Raw genomic sequence first — 16,791 nt, forward strand, 5'->3', positions numbered from 1 at the left:
TCGCTTCTTCCCCAGGGGAACGCCCCCAGACTCACCCCCCGGGGCCGGCTGCCATGGGCTGCCCTCTACTCGCCCCCCTGCCCTGGGGAGGGGATGTGGAAATGCAGAGTTCCACCCTCCTCACCAGTTCTACATCAACCCGAGATTGGAGAGCATGGGGGCATCCGTGCCCCCTCTCTCGCCCAAGATGCTCCCTGCCCCACCACGCTCGGCAGAGCAAGGGCCTGCCCCCTCCCCAAGACACAGGTGAAACCCAGAGCTGTTGTGTTACAAAAATATTCCGTGCTTTATTTACTCTGTGATAGAAAAATAACATGGCCAGGACCCCAGAGCTTCTCGGCCAAGGCGAGAGGAGATGCTGGGGGGGCAGAGGGCTTCACTTGCCCCAGCCCACCCACAGCACCTGCCCGTCCTCGCTGGGTACCCTCACACCCTGTCTCCATCACGCCTGCACCGGCTCCCGAGGGGGTGCCACGGCCGGGAGCCTCAAGAGCTCCCACCTCCTTGGGGGTGTCGGAGGGGGCAAGGTCCAGGAGAGGACCCCACCACCACGGAGCAAAGCACCAGCACGACCTCCCCCTTTGACCCCCAAGGGAGCCAGGTGCAGCCACACACCCCCTGGGCCCGGAGCCACGGGGCAGCACAAGAAGGCGACACGGACATTCTGAGTGACGACTGCGAAAGCGAGCCCGAGGCTGGACCCCCGGCCCCCACCCCAGGCAGCCCCTCGGGGAGGACTCGGGGGCTGCAGGGCTGGTGCTTGCAGAAGCAGGAAGCCGAAGCTGGGCCTCTTAAAAGGAACATACAGGAAAACCATGCGACAAATCCGCTGCCGTTTATACAAGGGCATAAACACCAAAGGGCCGGGTGCCAGCCTGCGAGTCGGGGCAGCACAGAGCAAATCTCCGGGGCAGGGCCCACCCGCTGCCTGCCCCAGCACAGACACGAACACAGCACAGTCCTGGCAGCGCTGGCGCCGGGGCGAGGGGCACCCCGTCACGACTGGGCATGGGGGATCCACTGACTGTCCATGGGACGCCGCAGCAGCTCCTCCACGTGCTGTGCCACGTCCATGGTGTCATCCAGGTCAAAGTCGCCCTCGGGGTCCAGCGCGGTGTCGGGGCTGTGGGAGGCAGGAGGTGAGGGGGGATCTGAGCGCAGCAGGATGGGGGTGGGGGATGCAATACCTACTTCTGGGTGTACATGTTGTAATGTGGCTGTGAGCAGACGGCAGGTGAGGGAACCTGGTCCATGTAGGTGGCCCCTCCGGGGGCAGAATCCCCTGATGCACTGGCAAACCTGCAGGGACGAGGGGTCATGAGCACTGGCATGGGACAAGACAGGCTCTCCTAGGCTGACTGTGCTGGCAGGGGATCCAAACCTCACCTAGAAACAGTGACCATATGTGGGGTCCCGAGCTCCCTGAGTGGCAGCATGGTGAGTGGGGAGCACGGCAAAGGGGATATTCACCTTCCTGGGTGCTGCATAGCCCTGAGTCTGTGCTCCTCAATCTCCAGGGCCAGCTCAGCACCAATGTGGCCACTGCTGGTACCAGACCCTGGCAGCAGAGGATCTGGGGCCATTGGCTGCCACTGGCCAGCTCACTGGGGACAACCCCATAGGGCCACCCAGGATATGCCTCCAGGGTCAGACTTACTCTGGCACTACTTGCTTGATCTGTGGCTTCACATATCCATCCACGGCTTTAGCTAGAAGGAAGGAGGCAGTGCTAAGGCCGTGAGCTGCCAGCACATGCTGCAAGCCCACGGCAGGGCTGGGGCACACCATGGGGCCAGCAGCCAATCCCCCATAGGGCTGGACGCAGCCTGGGGCAGGTGGGTGCCGTGAGCCCCAGCTGGACCCCAGTGGGAGGCATGAAGGAGGGGACCGCGCGAGGGGAAGGGGCAGCGCTACCTGGCGTGGACTCACAGAGAACCGGCGTGTAGTACTTGGAGAAGACCTCGTCCTTGGGCCGGTCGGGGAACACATAGATGAGGTAACTGAGGTCCCCGAGGCGGTCAGCCAGAGAGCGGATGGAGAAGTCCCTGGTGGTGAAAGGCATCAGGTTCCAGAACATCCTCTCCGCTGGAAGAGAAGAGCAAGGAGCACACTGAGGCCCAGAGCCAGCAGCCACTGCAGATGCAGCTGGGAGATCCCACGGGACAGCAGAGGGCTGCGTCCCTCCCCTGGGCACACGTGGGCACAGAACGCTGGGAGCCAGAAACAGGATGAGGCAGGAGGCGTGGGGAGCCTGGGCAGCGCTGGCCTCATCCCATCCATGGGGGAAAGCGGCAGGAAGCACCACAGAGTTGCTGCATTTCTCACAGTCCCAGGTAGGTCCCCATGGCTCAATCAGGTCCAGCCCAGTGCCTCCTCCAGGTGGGAGCCAGTAACTCGGGCTGGATGCAGCCCTGGCAGCATTCCCACAGGCTCCCATATTCACCCCAGTCCCAAGCAAAGCTCCCACACGTCCAGCCATGGTAGTGCCAGTGCCCAGCCAAGACAGGAGGTGCCAAAGCAGCAGCACCAGCCCCAGGGGAACAAGATGGTCAAGTGCCAGGCTGATACTGGGGACAGCAGCGCTAGGGAGGTGCCAGCTCGCAGTGCACACTCACAGGAGTCAAACTTCCAGGCGATGGTGATGCCACCGATCTCCGAGTCGCTGAAGCGCAGCAGGAAGGTCCCATCGGGCTTGTTGATGAGCAGGTCGTGCGCCTGCTGCTTGTTGACAAAGCCCAGGATGGCCCTAGGCAGAGCAGGGCTGTCAGCGCCAGGCTCGGGGCCAGGCAGCACGGGGCAGGACGGCTCTTACCCATCGTTCCAGTGTGGCTTCAGATGCTTCTTCAGCACCTCCATGACACCATCAAACCACTGCCAGAAGGTGTAGTTCCTTCCGGGCAGATTTTCCTGTCAAACCCCCCAGAAAATGAGCACAGCTGGCCCCAGCCTCACAGCTGCTGTGACACAGCACACTGGCACCTGGACTGCACCTGCCAGTGCTGCCAAACCAGGTGTGAGTCAGCCCAGCCCCAGGGCAGCACCAGCAATGCCTCGCTGAGGACACAGACCCTTTCTGTGGGTCCTGCAGCACTCTGTGTCCCTGCAGGTGAGGAAGGTGACAGCTCCCACCCCACTGCAGTTAATGCTTTGAATCACTCTAGCAAGAAACAGCTTCTTGGGAGAGATGTGCCCCACCCAGCCCCCTAGCACAGGTGCAGCAAAGCCCACCCCAGGAGCATGGTGGCACCCTGCAGCTATGCCAGCACAGAGCCTGGACTGCTCACCCTGTTGAACTGGGACCAGGACACTGTGGTGCTGCTGTAATCCTCCAGGTGGGAGCTGGTACTGTTGAAGAGCTTCTGTGCCAGGAACACCAAATTCTCCTTGGTCAGCCCACGGCTGCTCTGCACCTCTGCCTTGAACTTCATGTTGAGCGCCTCGCAGAGCTGCGGCCACTGCACCTTGTCAGGCACAGCAAAGGGCACACGGCCCTGGCGGGGCACAGAGCAGGGTCAGCAGCAAGCTCTGCCTGCCACTACCCAGACACATCCCTGCCAGGAGACAGAGCCTAACTTCCGAAGCCCCCCGGGTGGACAGGGCCTGTCCTGCCCCCCTTGGTGCTGCCACTCACAGGCTCGGCAAAGGCATTGTCCCAGAGCACGGTGGCCGTGGCATTGTTGTCCTGACTCCCATGCACGATCACCACCACGGGCAGGGACAGTGTCTGCCAGAATAGAGACCAGGATGAGCTGTGGGGCAGCATAGCCCAAGCCCAGCCCCACTCCCACGGGCAGGGTGCCCTACAGAGGGGCCATGGCTGGTGTCTTTACCTTCACTTGGAAGACCAGCTCGTTGCCACCCACGCTGAACTGTGACTCGAAGAGGATGGTGAACTTCTCCTCTGTCACTGACTCTGCCCCGCGCCGGTCGGAGCGCTTGATCCGCTTTAGGGACTGCAGGGACACCAGGGTGAGGGCCAAACGGGGACACCAGGGATTCCGAGGTGAATGCAAGGGAGACGAAGCAAAGTGAGGACAGGACACGGCGTGACACAGGGTGAAGACAGGACACGAGGGGGCAGGGGCAGCCATCAGTGCTCACCATGTTGCGGAAGTGGGCGCTGAGCGTGCCAGTGGCCTGGTGGTACTCCATCACGCAGCAATTGTTGAGGATCTCCCCACTGCTCTCACTGCCACAGGAATGCCCAGGGTCAGGAGACCACCAGGGACCCCACTCCCACCTCTATGTCCTGCCCCCCACTGCCCTGGCAGCCCCAGCACACTCCCACCCCCAGCATTACTTGCGGGTGCTCTCGTTCTTCAGCAGGGCCTTGGCCTGCTGCTCGCTGATGATGGTGGCCTTCACCTGGGGGGGGTTCATGTGCACGTTCAGCTTCCCCCCCACCAGCAGCCGGACGGTGGCTGCAAACTTGGTCTGTGTCTTCAGCACCTGCGGGGGCTGCTTCTCGATGATGAAGGTGCTGGTGGTGGGGACACAGGTGTCAGGGACAGGCAGGCAGAGCAGTCCCAACCTGGATCCCCCAATCCCTGCTGGGCACCCAGTGCTACCTGGTGACCAGGGCAGAGATGATGTCGGTGATGGTGCTGTTCAGCTCTGACAGCATCTCCTCCACCGGGCCCGGGATTGGCAGCTGCTGGCACAGGTGCTCTGCTCGCCGGATCTGCTGTCGGTTCTGCCAGATGATCTCTGCCAGCTTCTCGCACCTAGGGGTAGCTAAGATTAGCACCACGGTGGAGCTCAGCACCCCATCCCACTGGGCACAGCCAGCACCAACCAGGTCTGCAACACATCCAGGGTGCCCTCAGGGGGGCCCCCATTGCCTGCCAGCTGCTGCCGGCGCTTCCACTGGATCAGTTCATCGTCCAGGATGGTGGTTTGCTGCTTGCGCAGCAGCTGCAGAGTCTTTTGGTGCTTCTCAGCCAGGTCCTGCAAGGTGGGACAGTGCCATGGGGTACACGGGTGGTGTCGTGGGCATGGGGATGGTGACACAGCCAGCACTATGGCACTCACCACTCGGTACTGCTGTAGTGTCTGGGCCTCCCGGTGCAGCCAGGCCTCGAGCGATGCCTTCTTCTGCTGCAGTGTTGTCTCTCGTGACAGGCGCTCCTGGGGGCCCAGCTGGGAGAGCTGGGAGAACTGGGCTGGGGAACAGGGCATGGCATTAGGGTTGGCACCACTGGTGACCCAGCCCCAGCACCCTCTTGGCCCTCCCCCTACCTTGGAGGCGCATGTTCTCCTGGTACTGGATGATGAAGTACTCCTGCGTCTGCTGCAGCTTCTTGAGCTCGCTCTCCGAGTCCTGCGTGACGAGCCGCAGCTCCTCGAAGGTCTGGTTGATCTGCAGGTGCTTCTGGGACATGGCATCCACCAGGGACCCGGCTGGAGAGGGGCTCTGCAGGACACACCGGGAGCACTCAGCATGGCGAGGGGACCTTGCCCGTCCCCCCGGGTGCTGCTGGAGGCAGTGGGGACCCAGAGCACCCTCTGCCTCAAGGCTGCTCCAAATCACTCCCAGCCTCCCTCTACTCCTAGACCCCCACTCACGTTGTTTGCCTCCCGCACCAGCCGCTGCTCGTGGTACAGGATGTGCCGGATGCAGCGCACCAGCTCCATGGGGCACCGGTCGTAGGTGTTCTGCAGGGGCAGTGTGGATTGAGGTGGGCATGGGGCAGGGACAGTCCACAGCCATCCAGCCCCTGCCCACAGCCCCCCACTCACCTGCAGCTGCGTGGCATAGTGGCCCAGCTTGATCTTCAGCAGGAATCCATCCTCGCCCACCTGGTGGTCTGCCTTCTTCTGCAGCTCCTGGATCAGTCCCTCCAGCAGCTGCGTCGCCTTCACGTTCTCCTGGGGGTTGTCGAGGTCGATGGAATCCCTGCGTGTGGAGCAGAGCAGCATCAACATCAGGCTGACCCTGGTCCTGCCCCTCAGCAAAGGGGACACCCCCAGCACCTCAGGGACAGGTACCACCCAGCCTGGCATGCTCCTGGGGATGGGCACCCTGCTGACCTACCAGGCCTGGCTCTCGATCCACTGTGACAAGTAGTGCCGCACCTCGATGGGGAAGTGCTGCCCGTAGAGAGCCTGCATCTGCCGCAGGGCTTCGCCCTGGAGCTGCTGTGCCTGGATCCACACCGCCATGGCTCAGCACCTGCCGGGACACAGCTGCTCAGGGCACAGTGCCAGTGATGTGCCATGGATGGGACTCTGGGCCTGGCAGACTTCCACAAGCCCTCTGCAGGAGCCTCCAGGCTGTCAAAGACCTTTGGAGGTTCCTCCAGGTCCTCTGGAACTGCCGAAGCTGCCTCCAGCTGCAGAAGGAAGAGATGGGCAGGGGCAGGGGACCCAGTCACCCCTTCCTTTCTAGGAACAGCCCTGGGGGCACTGGGGGCATGGACGTTGCCTCTGCACATGGAACTCATCATTTCCCCTCGCTGCACCACAGGATCGCAGCCATCACCGCCACACGAACGAGGAAACAGGGTCAGGGGCAGGGCTGGCAAGAAATCCAGGGTGAGCCAGAGTCTGCCCACAGTCTGGCAGTGCCAACAGGCAAGGCAGACCCCAGCAGGTCCCTTGGTCCCATGGCCAACCCATGTCCCAGTACCATGAGCATGGAACTTCTTGAAACAAGTTTTGGGGTGGCTCTGGCTCCATCACACAGCCTCAGCACACTGGCTGGCACAGGGCAGCCACGGCAGCCAGGAGAATAGATGCCCAGGGATGGAACCAGTCAAAAGTCAGAGTGTCCCCCACAGCAGCCATGTCTGCAGGCTGGTGGGACCTGAAGCAAGAAGCTAGTTTTTGAATCTTTGAGGGTGGCAAAACTGTGAGTGATGAGGGAGAGCCTGGGCAGCTGGTGCCCCCCCTGAGCCAAGGGTGCAGCAACAAAGAGCACTTACACATACTGCCACCCACACCACCCAGGACTTGGCATGGGCAGAGGTGCTGGGCAGACCCATGAGGCCTCAGCCTGTCTCCCAAGGCTGGGTGACCAGAATGGGCTCTGGCAACTGCACCAATCAGTGGCATGCAGAGGGAGGTAGGGAATACATCAGCAAGGGCTTCGCCTCCGTCCCACCGGCAGGGGCACACACGGGGGATGGCGGCAGCAGGTCCAAGAGCAGTCACGGCTGCAGCCCCCAAGCCCCAAGTGCCCACCCAGAGCAGGAAGAGGAACAATAACCAAGGGCTGGCTAAACCCAAATTTTCCTCTACAGAAAAGGAGAACATTTGCAGGCACAGCAATCACAGCTGGCAAGGAATGGCCTGGACAGGCCAGGAAGGGAAGGAAGGGCAGGATGCCAACAGCAGGACACAGGCTGGTAGTTGTAACCTGGGGGCAGTTGGTAATGGTGGACATTGGGCAGAGCAGAGGGGCTGTGGCCGTGCCAGTGCCACCGCACCACTAACAGACAAAGTGCCCAGAGCTGTGGGGATGCCTGTGTGGGCACAGAGCAAGCCAGCCCTGCCCTGCCTAACAAGAAGAGGGTGATGGCTCCCACCCCGCGGTGACGACGACGCTTCCCACTGCTCTCCAGCCTGTTGTTAAGCAACCAGGCTCTGGCTGCAGTGAGCCATCAGACACTGTGCTCAGCTGGCACTGGGCTGGCAGCATCACTGCCAGGGCACCTGGTGATGGCGAGCTGGCATCAACTCAGCCTTTACAAAGGGCCTGTGCAGTGGCTGGTGGTGGCATGGTTCACCCAACGTGTGCCCTCAGTGAAGGCAGGGCTGTGCCCAGGACCATCCCAGCAGATAGCATGCCCCAAAAAACCACCAGGACACAATCTCCATGGGCACCACCAGTGCACCAAAATGAACCTCCCCAAGCGTTATGGGGTACCCCAAGTGCCCCAGCACAAGCCACTAGTGCCACCTGTCATGACCAAACCAGGTTTTCCAACCGCAAGACCCAGCAAGGGTGCAGGAACAGCTCTGCTTTGGCAAGAGGGACAGTGCCATGGTCCCACTGTGCAGCAGGAGCCACAACAGAGCTGCCACCCCTTCCAGACTGTCCTGCACTCCAGTGCCCAGCTGGCTGCTGGCAGCAGTGCCATCGTTTGGTCCAAATCCAGCACCACACTCCTCAGTGGCATCACAAGGACCTCCTTGGAGCCTGGCAGTAATTTTAGTCCTGTGCCCAGGGACCAGCTCCTTTCACCTGGTTCAGGAAACTTCTCCAGGGTTGGGCAGGGCCTGTTCTGGGGCTGCCACTATTTACCCGGCCCTGATGATCAGCCAGGACGCTTGCTGGCCTGGCATCAGGTGTTGCCATGGGGCAGATGCCAGCCACCCGTGCAGGGCAGCAGCTGCAGCAGATAGAACTGCAATGGCTGAGGCTGCTTTGTGCTGTCTTGCTGGCAGGGAGGTGCAACCCACCCATCGCTGACCATGCTCAGCAGTGACAGTGCTGGCACAGCAGCAGCTTCCCAGAGGTAGGACAAGTGCTATGGAGAGCACCCCAGCCCTGCAGGGCAGCATGGGCAAGGGAGGCACAGAGGGAGGGGAGTCACCACTGTCACTGCTGCTGCACCCAGCAGCTCTGCTCCCTGATGCCAATGGGGAGACACCACCAAACTGGCCACCAAACGGGTAAAATCCACTCAAATGCGGCCCTCAGAGGGCAACAGCAGGAGAGAGAATAGGCAGGGCAAGGCTGGCAGCAGTGCTGGGGTCAAAGGTGGCCAAGGGACCCAATGTGACCACCTTGAGGAAGAGTCAGAGCAGCAGCCCTGGGGGCAGAAATGGTGGCACCTCCAGGCCCTGGCAGTGGGGTAGGTGCTGGGTCAGAACCTGCAGGAAAGTTTGAGGAAAGCAGGAGGGAAATGCCTCACAGGGTGAGACTGGCAGTGCCACCTTACCACATTTCACCGGCATGGCAAAGCCCAAATACAGGCAGTGTCCTCCCAGACACCGCCGTGCACTCTGTTGGGGGATGCTCAAAGGATGCTCACATGCAGCCACCCTGGGGACCTCTCTGCGGGCAGGACACCCCTGCCCTGGCACTGCCCTGACTGCAGCCCCTTGCCCAGTCCCATACTACGGAAGGCTGAGAGCCTGGCAAAGCCCAGGGAGGCCATGGCAAATGGCTCTGGCCGTGACCTCCCCGCTCCCACACGCCTGTCCTGTGCAGCCCCTCGGTTGTGGCTCCTGCACTGCTCTCTGCCCGGTGCTCTCCTGGCCCGAGGGTCTCCGGAGCGGTGCCCTCCGCTGGGCAGGGACACGGTGCTGGGCAGCCCCCGTGCCCGCTGCCGCCTCCCGCGGCCGTAAACAGGCGGGCACGTGGTGGTGTTCGGGCACCTCCGGAGCCTGCGATCGCTTCCAGGTCACGGCTGCGGGCCGGACCCTGCGCACCGGCGGGGGCTCCGCTCCTGCCCCGCCAGCGCTGCCCCTGCCCTCCCGCGGAGGGTGCGGTCCTGTGTCCCCCACGCACGGCAGCCCCAAGCGGGTTCCCTCCGGGGCAGGACCCAGACCCCGGGCGGCGCTGGCGGAGGGGCTCCGTTTCCCCCGGCAAACGCCCCCGGCTCTGCGCGCACCAGCTCGCCCCGGGGACCGGCTGCAGCCCCGGGCAGCCCCCGGTGGCCCCGCTCGACCCTCGCCAAGCGCTGCCCCAGCTCGATCCCCCTCGCCCTCGAGTCTGCCCGTGCTGCCCCACAGCCGGGGGCACAGCGGGCTACGCCCCCATCCGCAGGGTCCCGCAGCCCCGGACCCGTTTCACCGAAGGCTGCCCCAGGCGCGGGCTCGGCGGAGCCCCGGAGCTCGGCGCCGCTCCCAGCTCCTCAGGGCACGGGAGCCGCAGCCCCAGCTTGGCACAGGGTGCCGCGTTCCACGGCCGCACTCACCGCGCTCGGGCACGGCTCTGTCTCACGCACTCCTCCGGTGTCCCGGTGCCGGAGCAGCCCGGCCGCGGCTCCGAACGGCGCTGCCGGTGCCGGCGGGCTCCGGGGGCCGCTCCGCGCTACAGGAAGGAGCGGAGAGCAGCTATTTCCTTCCAAAATGTCAGCTGCTGCGCAGGGCAGCCAGCCCCGGGCCGCCGCCAGCTTCCTCCAGCGCCGCTGCCAGGGCGTGGGGCTGGCACCCCTCCGGCTCTGCCCCGTTCCGCTTCCTACTGCAGGAGCTGGGCACAACCTCTGCCATCGAGGGGTTGGTGGGGCTGAGCCTCTCAAGCCTCCACCAGACAAGGCTGAGACCCCAGGGGCCGATGTGGGAGTTCAGCATGGGGAGAGATGGGACAGGATCACTTGCACCCCCGACTCCACTCACACTCCCCTGGCACTCAGGGAACACCAAAGTGCCAGTAAGCAGTCCCCAGACTGCTTTGGCCCCACTCAGTCGGGGCTGGTGCAGAGGGCTTGGTGCTGATCATCTGCCCATCTGATGCCTGCCCGGGGTTTCCAGCTTTCGGCTGGGAGGTGGCAGTGCCCACCCGGCGTGGGAGGTGAGCTCCTTCCACAAGCTCTGAGTTTTGATGGGGTTTGTCTCCCACAAAAGAGCAGCAGCCAATGGGCTCATCCCAGTGGCACCAGGGAAGAGGCATCCAACAGCCTTGGCCCATCCTGGAAACCACTGGTGCCAGGAGCCATGGGGCTCACTTGTCCCACCACGGGCAGAGGTGTCAGCCCTGCAGCCAGCAGGCCCATTCAGGACTGGTACTGGCAGGACTGTTTGGACACCCTGGTAACACAGGGAGCTAAAGATGGAGAATTCACCCCATTACAGGAACAAGGAAACCCCATGTGCAGCCTGGCACTGCCCAGGGAGAAGCTGGCCCTGCATGCAGACAGGAATGCCACAGATGGGACCAACACTGCCACCTAAGTGCTCAGCAGAGGTGCAGGGCTAGGGGCTGCCTGCAGCACAGCTCCTGCCATGGCTTGGGGCTGTATCTGTCCATTGGCATTTGCTGCCCACGGGAATGGTTTTTCTCCCTGCTTCAAATCTTCCCTTCCAACCACAGAGGCTCAGAAACCTGCATCAGGCCAAAACCACCAAAACACCTAACGAAATCTCAGCAAAATCCCTGGAGCTCAGGGCTGGCACCTCAAGAGAAAACCACCCTGGTGCACCAACAGCCACCAGCACTGGCAGGACCCGGGGCCTTGTGGCAGAGCGCGGGCCATGGCCATGCTGCCACCCCCTCAGTTGAGATCACTGCAGGACACACAGGAGGACCAGCCCCAGCTCTCAGGGTCACCCTGGCAAGGCTGCCTCACCACACCAGGTGCCCAGGACCACCTGCTGGGCCCCAGTACAATGAGCCAGCTGTGCCACAACTGCATAGGCTGGGCTGGCAACTGCAACATTCTGGGAACAAGGGGAGCCTGTCTGGGCACCAGGGGCTATGCAGGGCAGGGCAGCATGGTGTGGGCAGCCGGCCCACCCAGACAGACAGAGGCAGACAGGGCTACAGCAGGAGCCAGGCACTGGTAGGGAGGACCCACACTGCAGCCACACTGTTAAAGCTGAGTGGTCACCTGGCCCCGCTGGCAGGAGACCATGGTGGATGCTACAGGGCACACTGCAGGGAGCCCAGTCCCCATTGTGACCCACAGACAGGATTAGAGAGGTCTGGGCAGAGCTTTAATTAATCCTGTCTCTAAGCAGTCAAATGAATCAGCTGTGGGGCTGACACAGCAGGGAGCTGCCAGCTCTGACACCAAGGGGTCCTGGGGCTTCCCCTGGGCTCAGTGGGGGAATCCCAGGGCCAGGGTGAAGCTAGTGCCCATAACAGCACCCTGGCTCTAGGAAGGGCATGGAGGTGACAGGATCCCAATAACCCCCATGGGCCAGGCAGATCCAGGACAAGGGAGAACCCCCACATCCATGCCAGCCAAATCACCCTTCCAACAAACCAGTCAAGCAGAAGAGTCACCACCTGGGACCCCACAAATGCACTGTCAGAGACTCAATGTCCTTAGGCCCTGCACCAGTCCCTGGCATCAACGTCGCCCCCAGCACAGACCCCAGCTCACTGCTAATCCCTGCTCAGAGCAGCCCCAGCCAGGAGGGAAGGGCTGGGCAGAGGCACCTGAGGATTAAGCTCATTTCAGGATGGAATTAGTCCCGCCTGGGCCTGCAGACACAATTCCATTGCAGCTGGCACTCGGTGAGCACACACAGCAGCACTAATCCGGTCCCTGGCCAGGCAGGATTTGCAGAGCAGGACCTGGGTGGGTAGCACAGCAGCAGCTGCATCCAGCCTGCTCTGCCATGCTCTTGCTCTCTGCAAGGCAGACAGTGCAGAAGCCTTCCCTGCCGCTGGCATAACAAGCCCAGCCCACATGCCATGGCACAGGCACACCATGGCACAGAGAGAGACAGTGAGCAGGGACAGCCAGAGAGACACCAGCATCTGGAGGGCAGCCACCCTGCCAGGGGATGAGGCTGCAAGACAAGCACAGGGTCTGTGCAGCACCCGTGGTGCCAACCCTCACACCCCTGCTTCTGGGAGCAAACACCAAACATGAACACCTGGGCAATGGGGGATGCTGGGTGCTGCTCTGTGCCCACTGCCAACAGCAGCTGGTGTGAGTGGAGCCTGAGTGGTGTCTGAAAAAAGGCTGGCACTGCTCTGCCTCGGCAGCCTTGCAGGCACTCAGCCCTGCCCAAGCAGCGATGCTGCGGCATGGTGCCAATAGTTTCTGCAACAAAATTGTCATTCAAGGCAAGCAAAACTCATGGTCAGACCTGCCAGGGATTAAGCTCAATGTTCATCCCTGATGCCCACCAACTGGTCTGGGTGGGAGAGCTGGCTCATGGTGATCCCTGGTGTGGGAAATGCTCCACGGCCCTGGGAGCAGCAGCTACTGGCAGTGCCAGGACAGAGCTGAGCCCTGAGCAAGGGCTCTCCTCAGTGGTTCCAGAAGGCTGAGGTGAGTTAACTGGGTTATAAAGGAAACGTGCCAGGCAGGGACAGCTATGCCACCTGAGGCTGCAGCCCAAAAAGTGCCAGGGCTGCATGTTAACACCACCAAACAGGGTGGAGATCATTTCATAATGCAAGGGGCTCGGATACGCTGCCAGCAAGAGCTACCTCTCCCTGGCGAAAGCTCTGCAGCCATGGAGCATGAGGGACAAAACCCCAGAGCCAGCACCCAGCACCCAGCTGCTCGGTGGCCAGAGCTGTGCCAGTGCCACGCTGGCTCTTCAGGCTCTGCCCCAGCTCCAGCCTTTTCCCCAGTTCTTTCCCTGGCAGAGCTGAGCCATAACCCAGCATCTGCAGCTCAGAACAGGAAGACAGAAAGTTGCAGCAAAAATGAGGGATTGCAAAACTCACCAGCGACTGTTCAAGCAGGGAGTGAGTCGTGACCGTACCACGGCGTGGCTACAGCACTGCGGCTACCCCAGCCCGGCCAGAGGCCGCCCGGCAGCAGCGCATCGCTGCGGGGCCCTGAGGAAAGCAGGAGCCGGCAGGAGGGGAAGAGCGGAACACGAGGCGGCCGCCTGCGCTCCGCCGGCCCCGCCGGGGCAGCCAGATGGGTGGATTCTGCTTTATCAGCAAGTTGGCTCAGGCCTATCGGCCAGGAAACTGCACTCGCCTGCCTGCCTCCCCCTCGACGTTTCCCAGCGCAGCGGGAGCGGCGGCTCGCAGCCTCCTACCTTGTAGCAGCCAGCAGATGTTGCTAGAACCGCTGCTGCGTGCAGCACCCGGGCATGCCCAGCACTGCCTGGATCCCTGCGCCGGCCACGCGGTGCCAGGGTAAACACCCCCGCCCCCTTCCTCCCGGGATCAAAACACTTGGGGGTTGCAAAATAGATACCCCATGAAAGGAAAGGCACGCCACAAAAGCACCACAGCTGTCGAGGCGACTTCTCCCGGCACACGACAGAGCCCCAGCAACAGCAGCCAGCGCAGCCTCCCGGGCTGGAGCTGCCTGTGCCACGGCGGAGCCGAGCCCTGACCTATCCCGACGAGCCCCAGGCCCCGACCTCCAGCACACGCAGCCCTGTGCCAGCCCCGCCACGACAGGCACCTCCACGGTGCATTCGGTGTCAGAACATGGAGGCTGCTCTGCGGGCAGTGCCTATGGCCACGCAGTGAGAAGCTGTCAGCCACTGCAACCCTTCAAGGCAGGAGGGCACCAGACTCCAGGATGCTGACGAAGGGGAGGTCCTGCCATGCCCGGGCTCCCCGGGGATGCCACAAAGCCCGCCGAGCACAGCCCAGTTTACTGTAATTCCTTGCAACCCAGCAGGCATTTCCCAGCTGCCGGGGCCACTTTCCTGTACTCGGCACAGCACAGTCACCGCTCACCGCCTCACCACCCACGCCGTGCAGGAGCACAAGGAGCAGGGATTTTTCGTGAGCTGAGTATTTGGGTTTTGCTATCACTCGAGAGAGAGCTGGGAAACCCCAGGGCGAAGCCACCACAGGCGCTTTGGAGTCAGCACTTCCCCTACAGCCAGAGGCTAAGGTCCCTCCTCAGGTTCTGTGCAATCCTGTGTCGTAGTTTGCAGGTTTTTTTGGGAAATCCGGGATAACCTGGAACCCCTAACACCATGACACTGCACCAAGCTCCCCGTCCCCAGCGCCAGTATCCCCTGTCCTGCCCCAAGGCATCAGCCGTGGGACAAGGTGGGTGCACCAAGGCCGGTGAAGTGACTCTAGAGACAACTGCCAGGGGCAAACATCACCCGAGGGAGAGCACTATCAAAGTGTGACCAAATGCAGAGCGAGTGACAGGTGCCCATCTCGCCCTGATCCCAGCTGGGCTCTTCTATGTCCCTATGCCCAGGCTGTTGGCACCTCTCAGCCTGTACCTGAGCCCCTCCTCCAGATGGTTGCCCACACGTCACAGCATGGCACAGCTCTCCCCAGCCCCGGGGACAAGCCCCGCTCTCCAGGGATGGCTATGAAATCCAAGGAGATGTTGCCATCCTCACATCCAGCACCCTGGTGACCTGGAAGCCACAGTAGGGATTGCTGTGATCCGGGTGGCTTCGGAAACACCAGGGCTTGCTGCAGCTGCCCTGACCCTCAAAGCCTCCCCCCGACCAGAGCCATGCAGTCAGGGCAGAACCCAGCTCGGTGCCAGGTCCCAGGCAAACTCCCCTTCAGCATGGGACTGCAAGCAGGTTGGAGCATGATGGCAAACTTTGGCTTGAAACTGCCACCAAAAGAGCATCCCAGCAGCAGCTCCACATGGTCCTGCCACAACGAGGTGGCCTGTGCCATGCCCTCCCATGGGTGAGCCGCACGGTCCTGTCCCATCACAGCGGTGTCAAGCCCTGCGCCGCTCAGCATCGCATCCCAAACATCACAATAAACCACTCTGCTGTCACTGCCTGTCCCCCGCCTGCTGCCCTGGGGCTCCCCGAGCGGCGAGCTCCCGCCAGCCGCTGTCCCAGCTCCGCGCTGCGATGGTGCCGGAGGTGTTACGACCGTTAGCAGGTCTGGTGGCAGCAGAGTCGAGGAGCCCTCAGCAGCCCCAGGCCCCACACCCCACTGCAACGCGACCTGGACACCAGTGTCCCGGAATCGTGGCAAGAAGCTGCCGAGAGCGTGGCCTGGCACAAGCGCGGCAGACAGCCGGGCACCGAGCCCTGACAGCTCCCGTATCCCGCCGGACAGGTGGCCGCCACTCCCGGGACTTGCAGTCACCCAGTCGACAACGAGCTGGGTGAAAGGCCACCGGGCGCTGCTGTCCCCGCCGTGTCACCGCTCCCGCCTTGCACGGGGAACGTTTCCCATCCGCCCTCGGCTGCCCGGCAGCGCTCAGCCCCCTGCTCCCCGTCGACGGGCAGGAGCCGCTCCCGCCGCTGAGCCTCGGCCCGGGACTGGGGTTTGGGTCCGACCCTGCCAGGGCGGCTGCCGCTCGGGCAGGGCCTGGCCCGGGAACTGGCCCCGCTGCGCCGGGGAACGAGCGCCCCCGTCTCGGGATGCGCCGCGGCCCCAGGACCAAGACCGGGAGCGGGAGCGGGACCGGCCCGCGCAAAGTCCGCGCCCCCCGGGGGCGGCTCCGCTCCCGCAGTCCCTGCCCGCGCCGACCCGCCGAGAGGTTACGAAACACCGCAAACCTTTCCGGCGGGCGGGAGCAGGGTCAGGCCGCGCCCCGAGCCCCGGCTCCGGCTCCGGCGCCGCAGGTGCCCCGGGCCCCACCACCCCGCGTCGGCTGCGGCCGCGAAAAGTGCGGCCCCGGTGCCGGCCCAGCACCAGCCCAAGACTCAACACCGGTCCCGGTCCCGATAGCCATAGCGACCCCGCGCCCGGCCCTACCTGCGGCCGCGGCGGCGGCGGCTCCGCTGTTCCGGCGGTCTCGGCGCTGGCTCCGCCGCCGCTCTGCCCCCTCCGGCCGCCGCCGCCTGGCACCGCCCCCTCGGCACCGCCCCCCGCCCGCCCCCGCCGCGCCACCGGCTCCGGGTAACGGCACCGGGCAGCGGCACAAGAAGGATTCGGCACCGGCTACGACGGGACACAAACCAGCAACGGAGTTTGGCACCGAGTACCGAGGAAACTTAAAGCAGCACCGGACATTGCTGCTGTGCAGGGGGCTGCCCAGACTGGCACCAGGCATTGCAGCTGCAGGAATGGCATCGCCACCCGCTACGGGCACCACGGGTGGAGGATCCTGCTCCAACACCAGCACTGGCACCGGGGGTGACCCACTGCAGCACCAGGCCATTGCAGAGAGGAGGCACTGGGATGGTGCCTCAGGCTCCGTGGGGTTTATCAGCTCCGAGCACCCCCTGTGCCAGACCTGAGCCCCCACATGCCCTTGACTGAGATTCTCTGGGTCCCAGTGTGCTGTTTCGCCACCGCGGTGGTGT

General features: G+C 63.3%; 2 protein-coding genes across 5 annotated transcripts; one reads left to right on the forward strand and one right to left on the reverse strand.

Moving 5' to 3' along the window:
• Positions 1-262: 262 nt before the first annotated feature.
• LOC135191731 (signal transducer and activator of transcription 5B) lies at positions 263-16,329 on the reverse strand. Of its 4 annotated transcripts, none has more exons than XM_064174285.1 (19): positions 16,241-16,329; positions 6,035-6,172; positions 5,740-5,896; positions 5,566-5,655; positions 5,239-5,413; positions 5,032-5,162; positions 4,796-4,947; positions 4,569-4,724; positions 4,301-4,480; positions 4,102-4,189; positions 3,831-3,953; positions 3,632-3,724; positions 3,285-3,491; positions 2,813-2,907; positions 2,616-2,746; positions 1,930-2,085; positions 1,658-1,709; positions 1,192-1,299; positions 263-1,123 (listed from the first exon to the last, which is right to left on the reverse strand). In XM_064174285.1, the coding sequence occupies exons 2-19, from the start codon at positions 6,160-6,162 to the stop codon at positions 997-999; spliced, it is 2,349 nt and encodes a 782-aa protein (XP_064030355.1). In that variant the 5' UTR covers positions 6,163-6,172; positions 16,241-16,329; the 3' UTR covers positions 263-996. The 4 variants fall into 4 exon arrangements, with proteins under 4 accessions (XP_064030355.1, XP_064030352.1, XP_064030354.1 ...); XM_064174282.1 differs by having other exon boundaries at positions 1,915-2,085; XM_064174284.1 differs by lacking the exon at positions 16,241-16,329 and adding an exon at positions 13,301-13,428 and having other exon boundaries at positions 1,915-2,085.
• LOC135191721 (basic proline-rich protein-like) lies at positions 9,110-16,388 on the forward strand. The gene is made up of 2 exons (XM_064174252.1): positions 9,110-10,167; positions 15,344-16,388. Exons 1-2 carry the CDS (start codon positions 9,110-9,112, stop codon positions 16,386-16,388), a joined length of 2,103 nt encoding a protein of 700 aa, XP_064030322.1.
• Positions 16,389-16,791: the final 403 nt, after the last annotated feature.

Source organism: Pogoniulus pusillus, chromosome 40 (genome assembly GCF_015220805.1).
Source record: "Pogoniulus pusillus isolate bPogPus1 chromosome 40, bPogPus1.pri, whole genome shotgun sequence".
NCBI classification, from domain to species: domain Eukaryota; kingdom Metazoa; phylum Chordata; class Aves; order Piciformes; family Lybiidae; genus Pogoniulus; species Pogoniulus pusillus.

Excerpts from the sequence above, each read along its gene's own strand:
- LOC135191731 (XM_064174282.1), bottom strand. The coding sequence starts at position 6,162 with ATGGCGGTGTGGATCCAGGCACAGCAGCTCCAGGGCGAAGCCCTGCGG. Across the intron at positions 2,747-2,812 it reads AAGCCACACTGGAACGATGG|GGCCATCCTGGGCTTTGTCA; the intron begins GTAAGAGCCGTC and ends TGCTCTGCCTAG. Across the intron at positions 1,710-1,914 it reads TCTCTGTGAGTCCACGCCAG|CTAAAGCCGTGGATGGATAT; the intron begins GTAGCGCTGCCC and ends CCTTCCTTCTAG.
- LOC135191721 (XM_064174252.1), top strand. The coding sequence starts at position 9,110 with ATGGCTCTGGCCGTGACCTCCCCGCTCCCACACGCCTGTCCTGTGCAG. Across the intron at positions 10,168-15,343 it reads ACAACCTCTGCCATCGAGGG|CGGCGAGCTCCCGCCAGCCG; the intron begins GTTGGTGGGGCT and ends GGGCTCCCCGAG.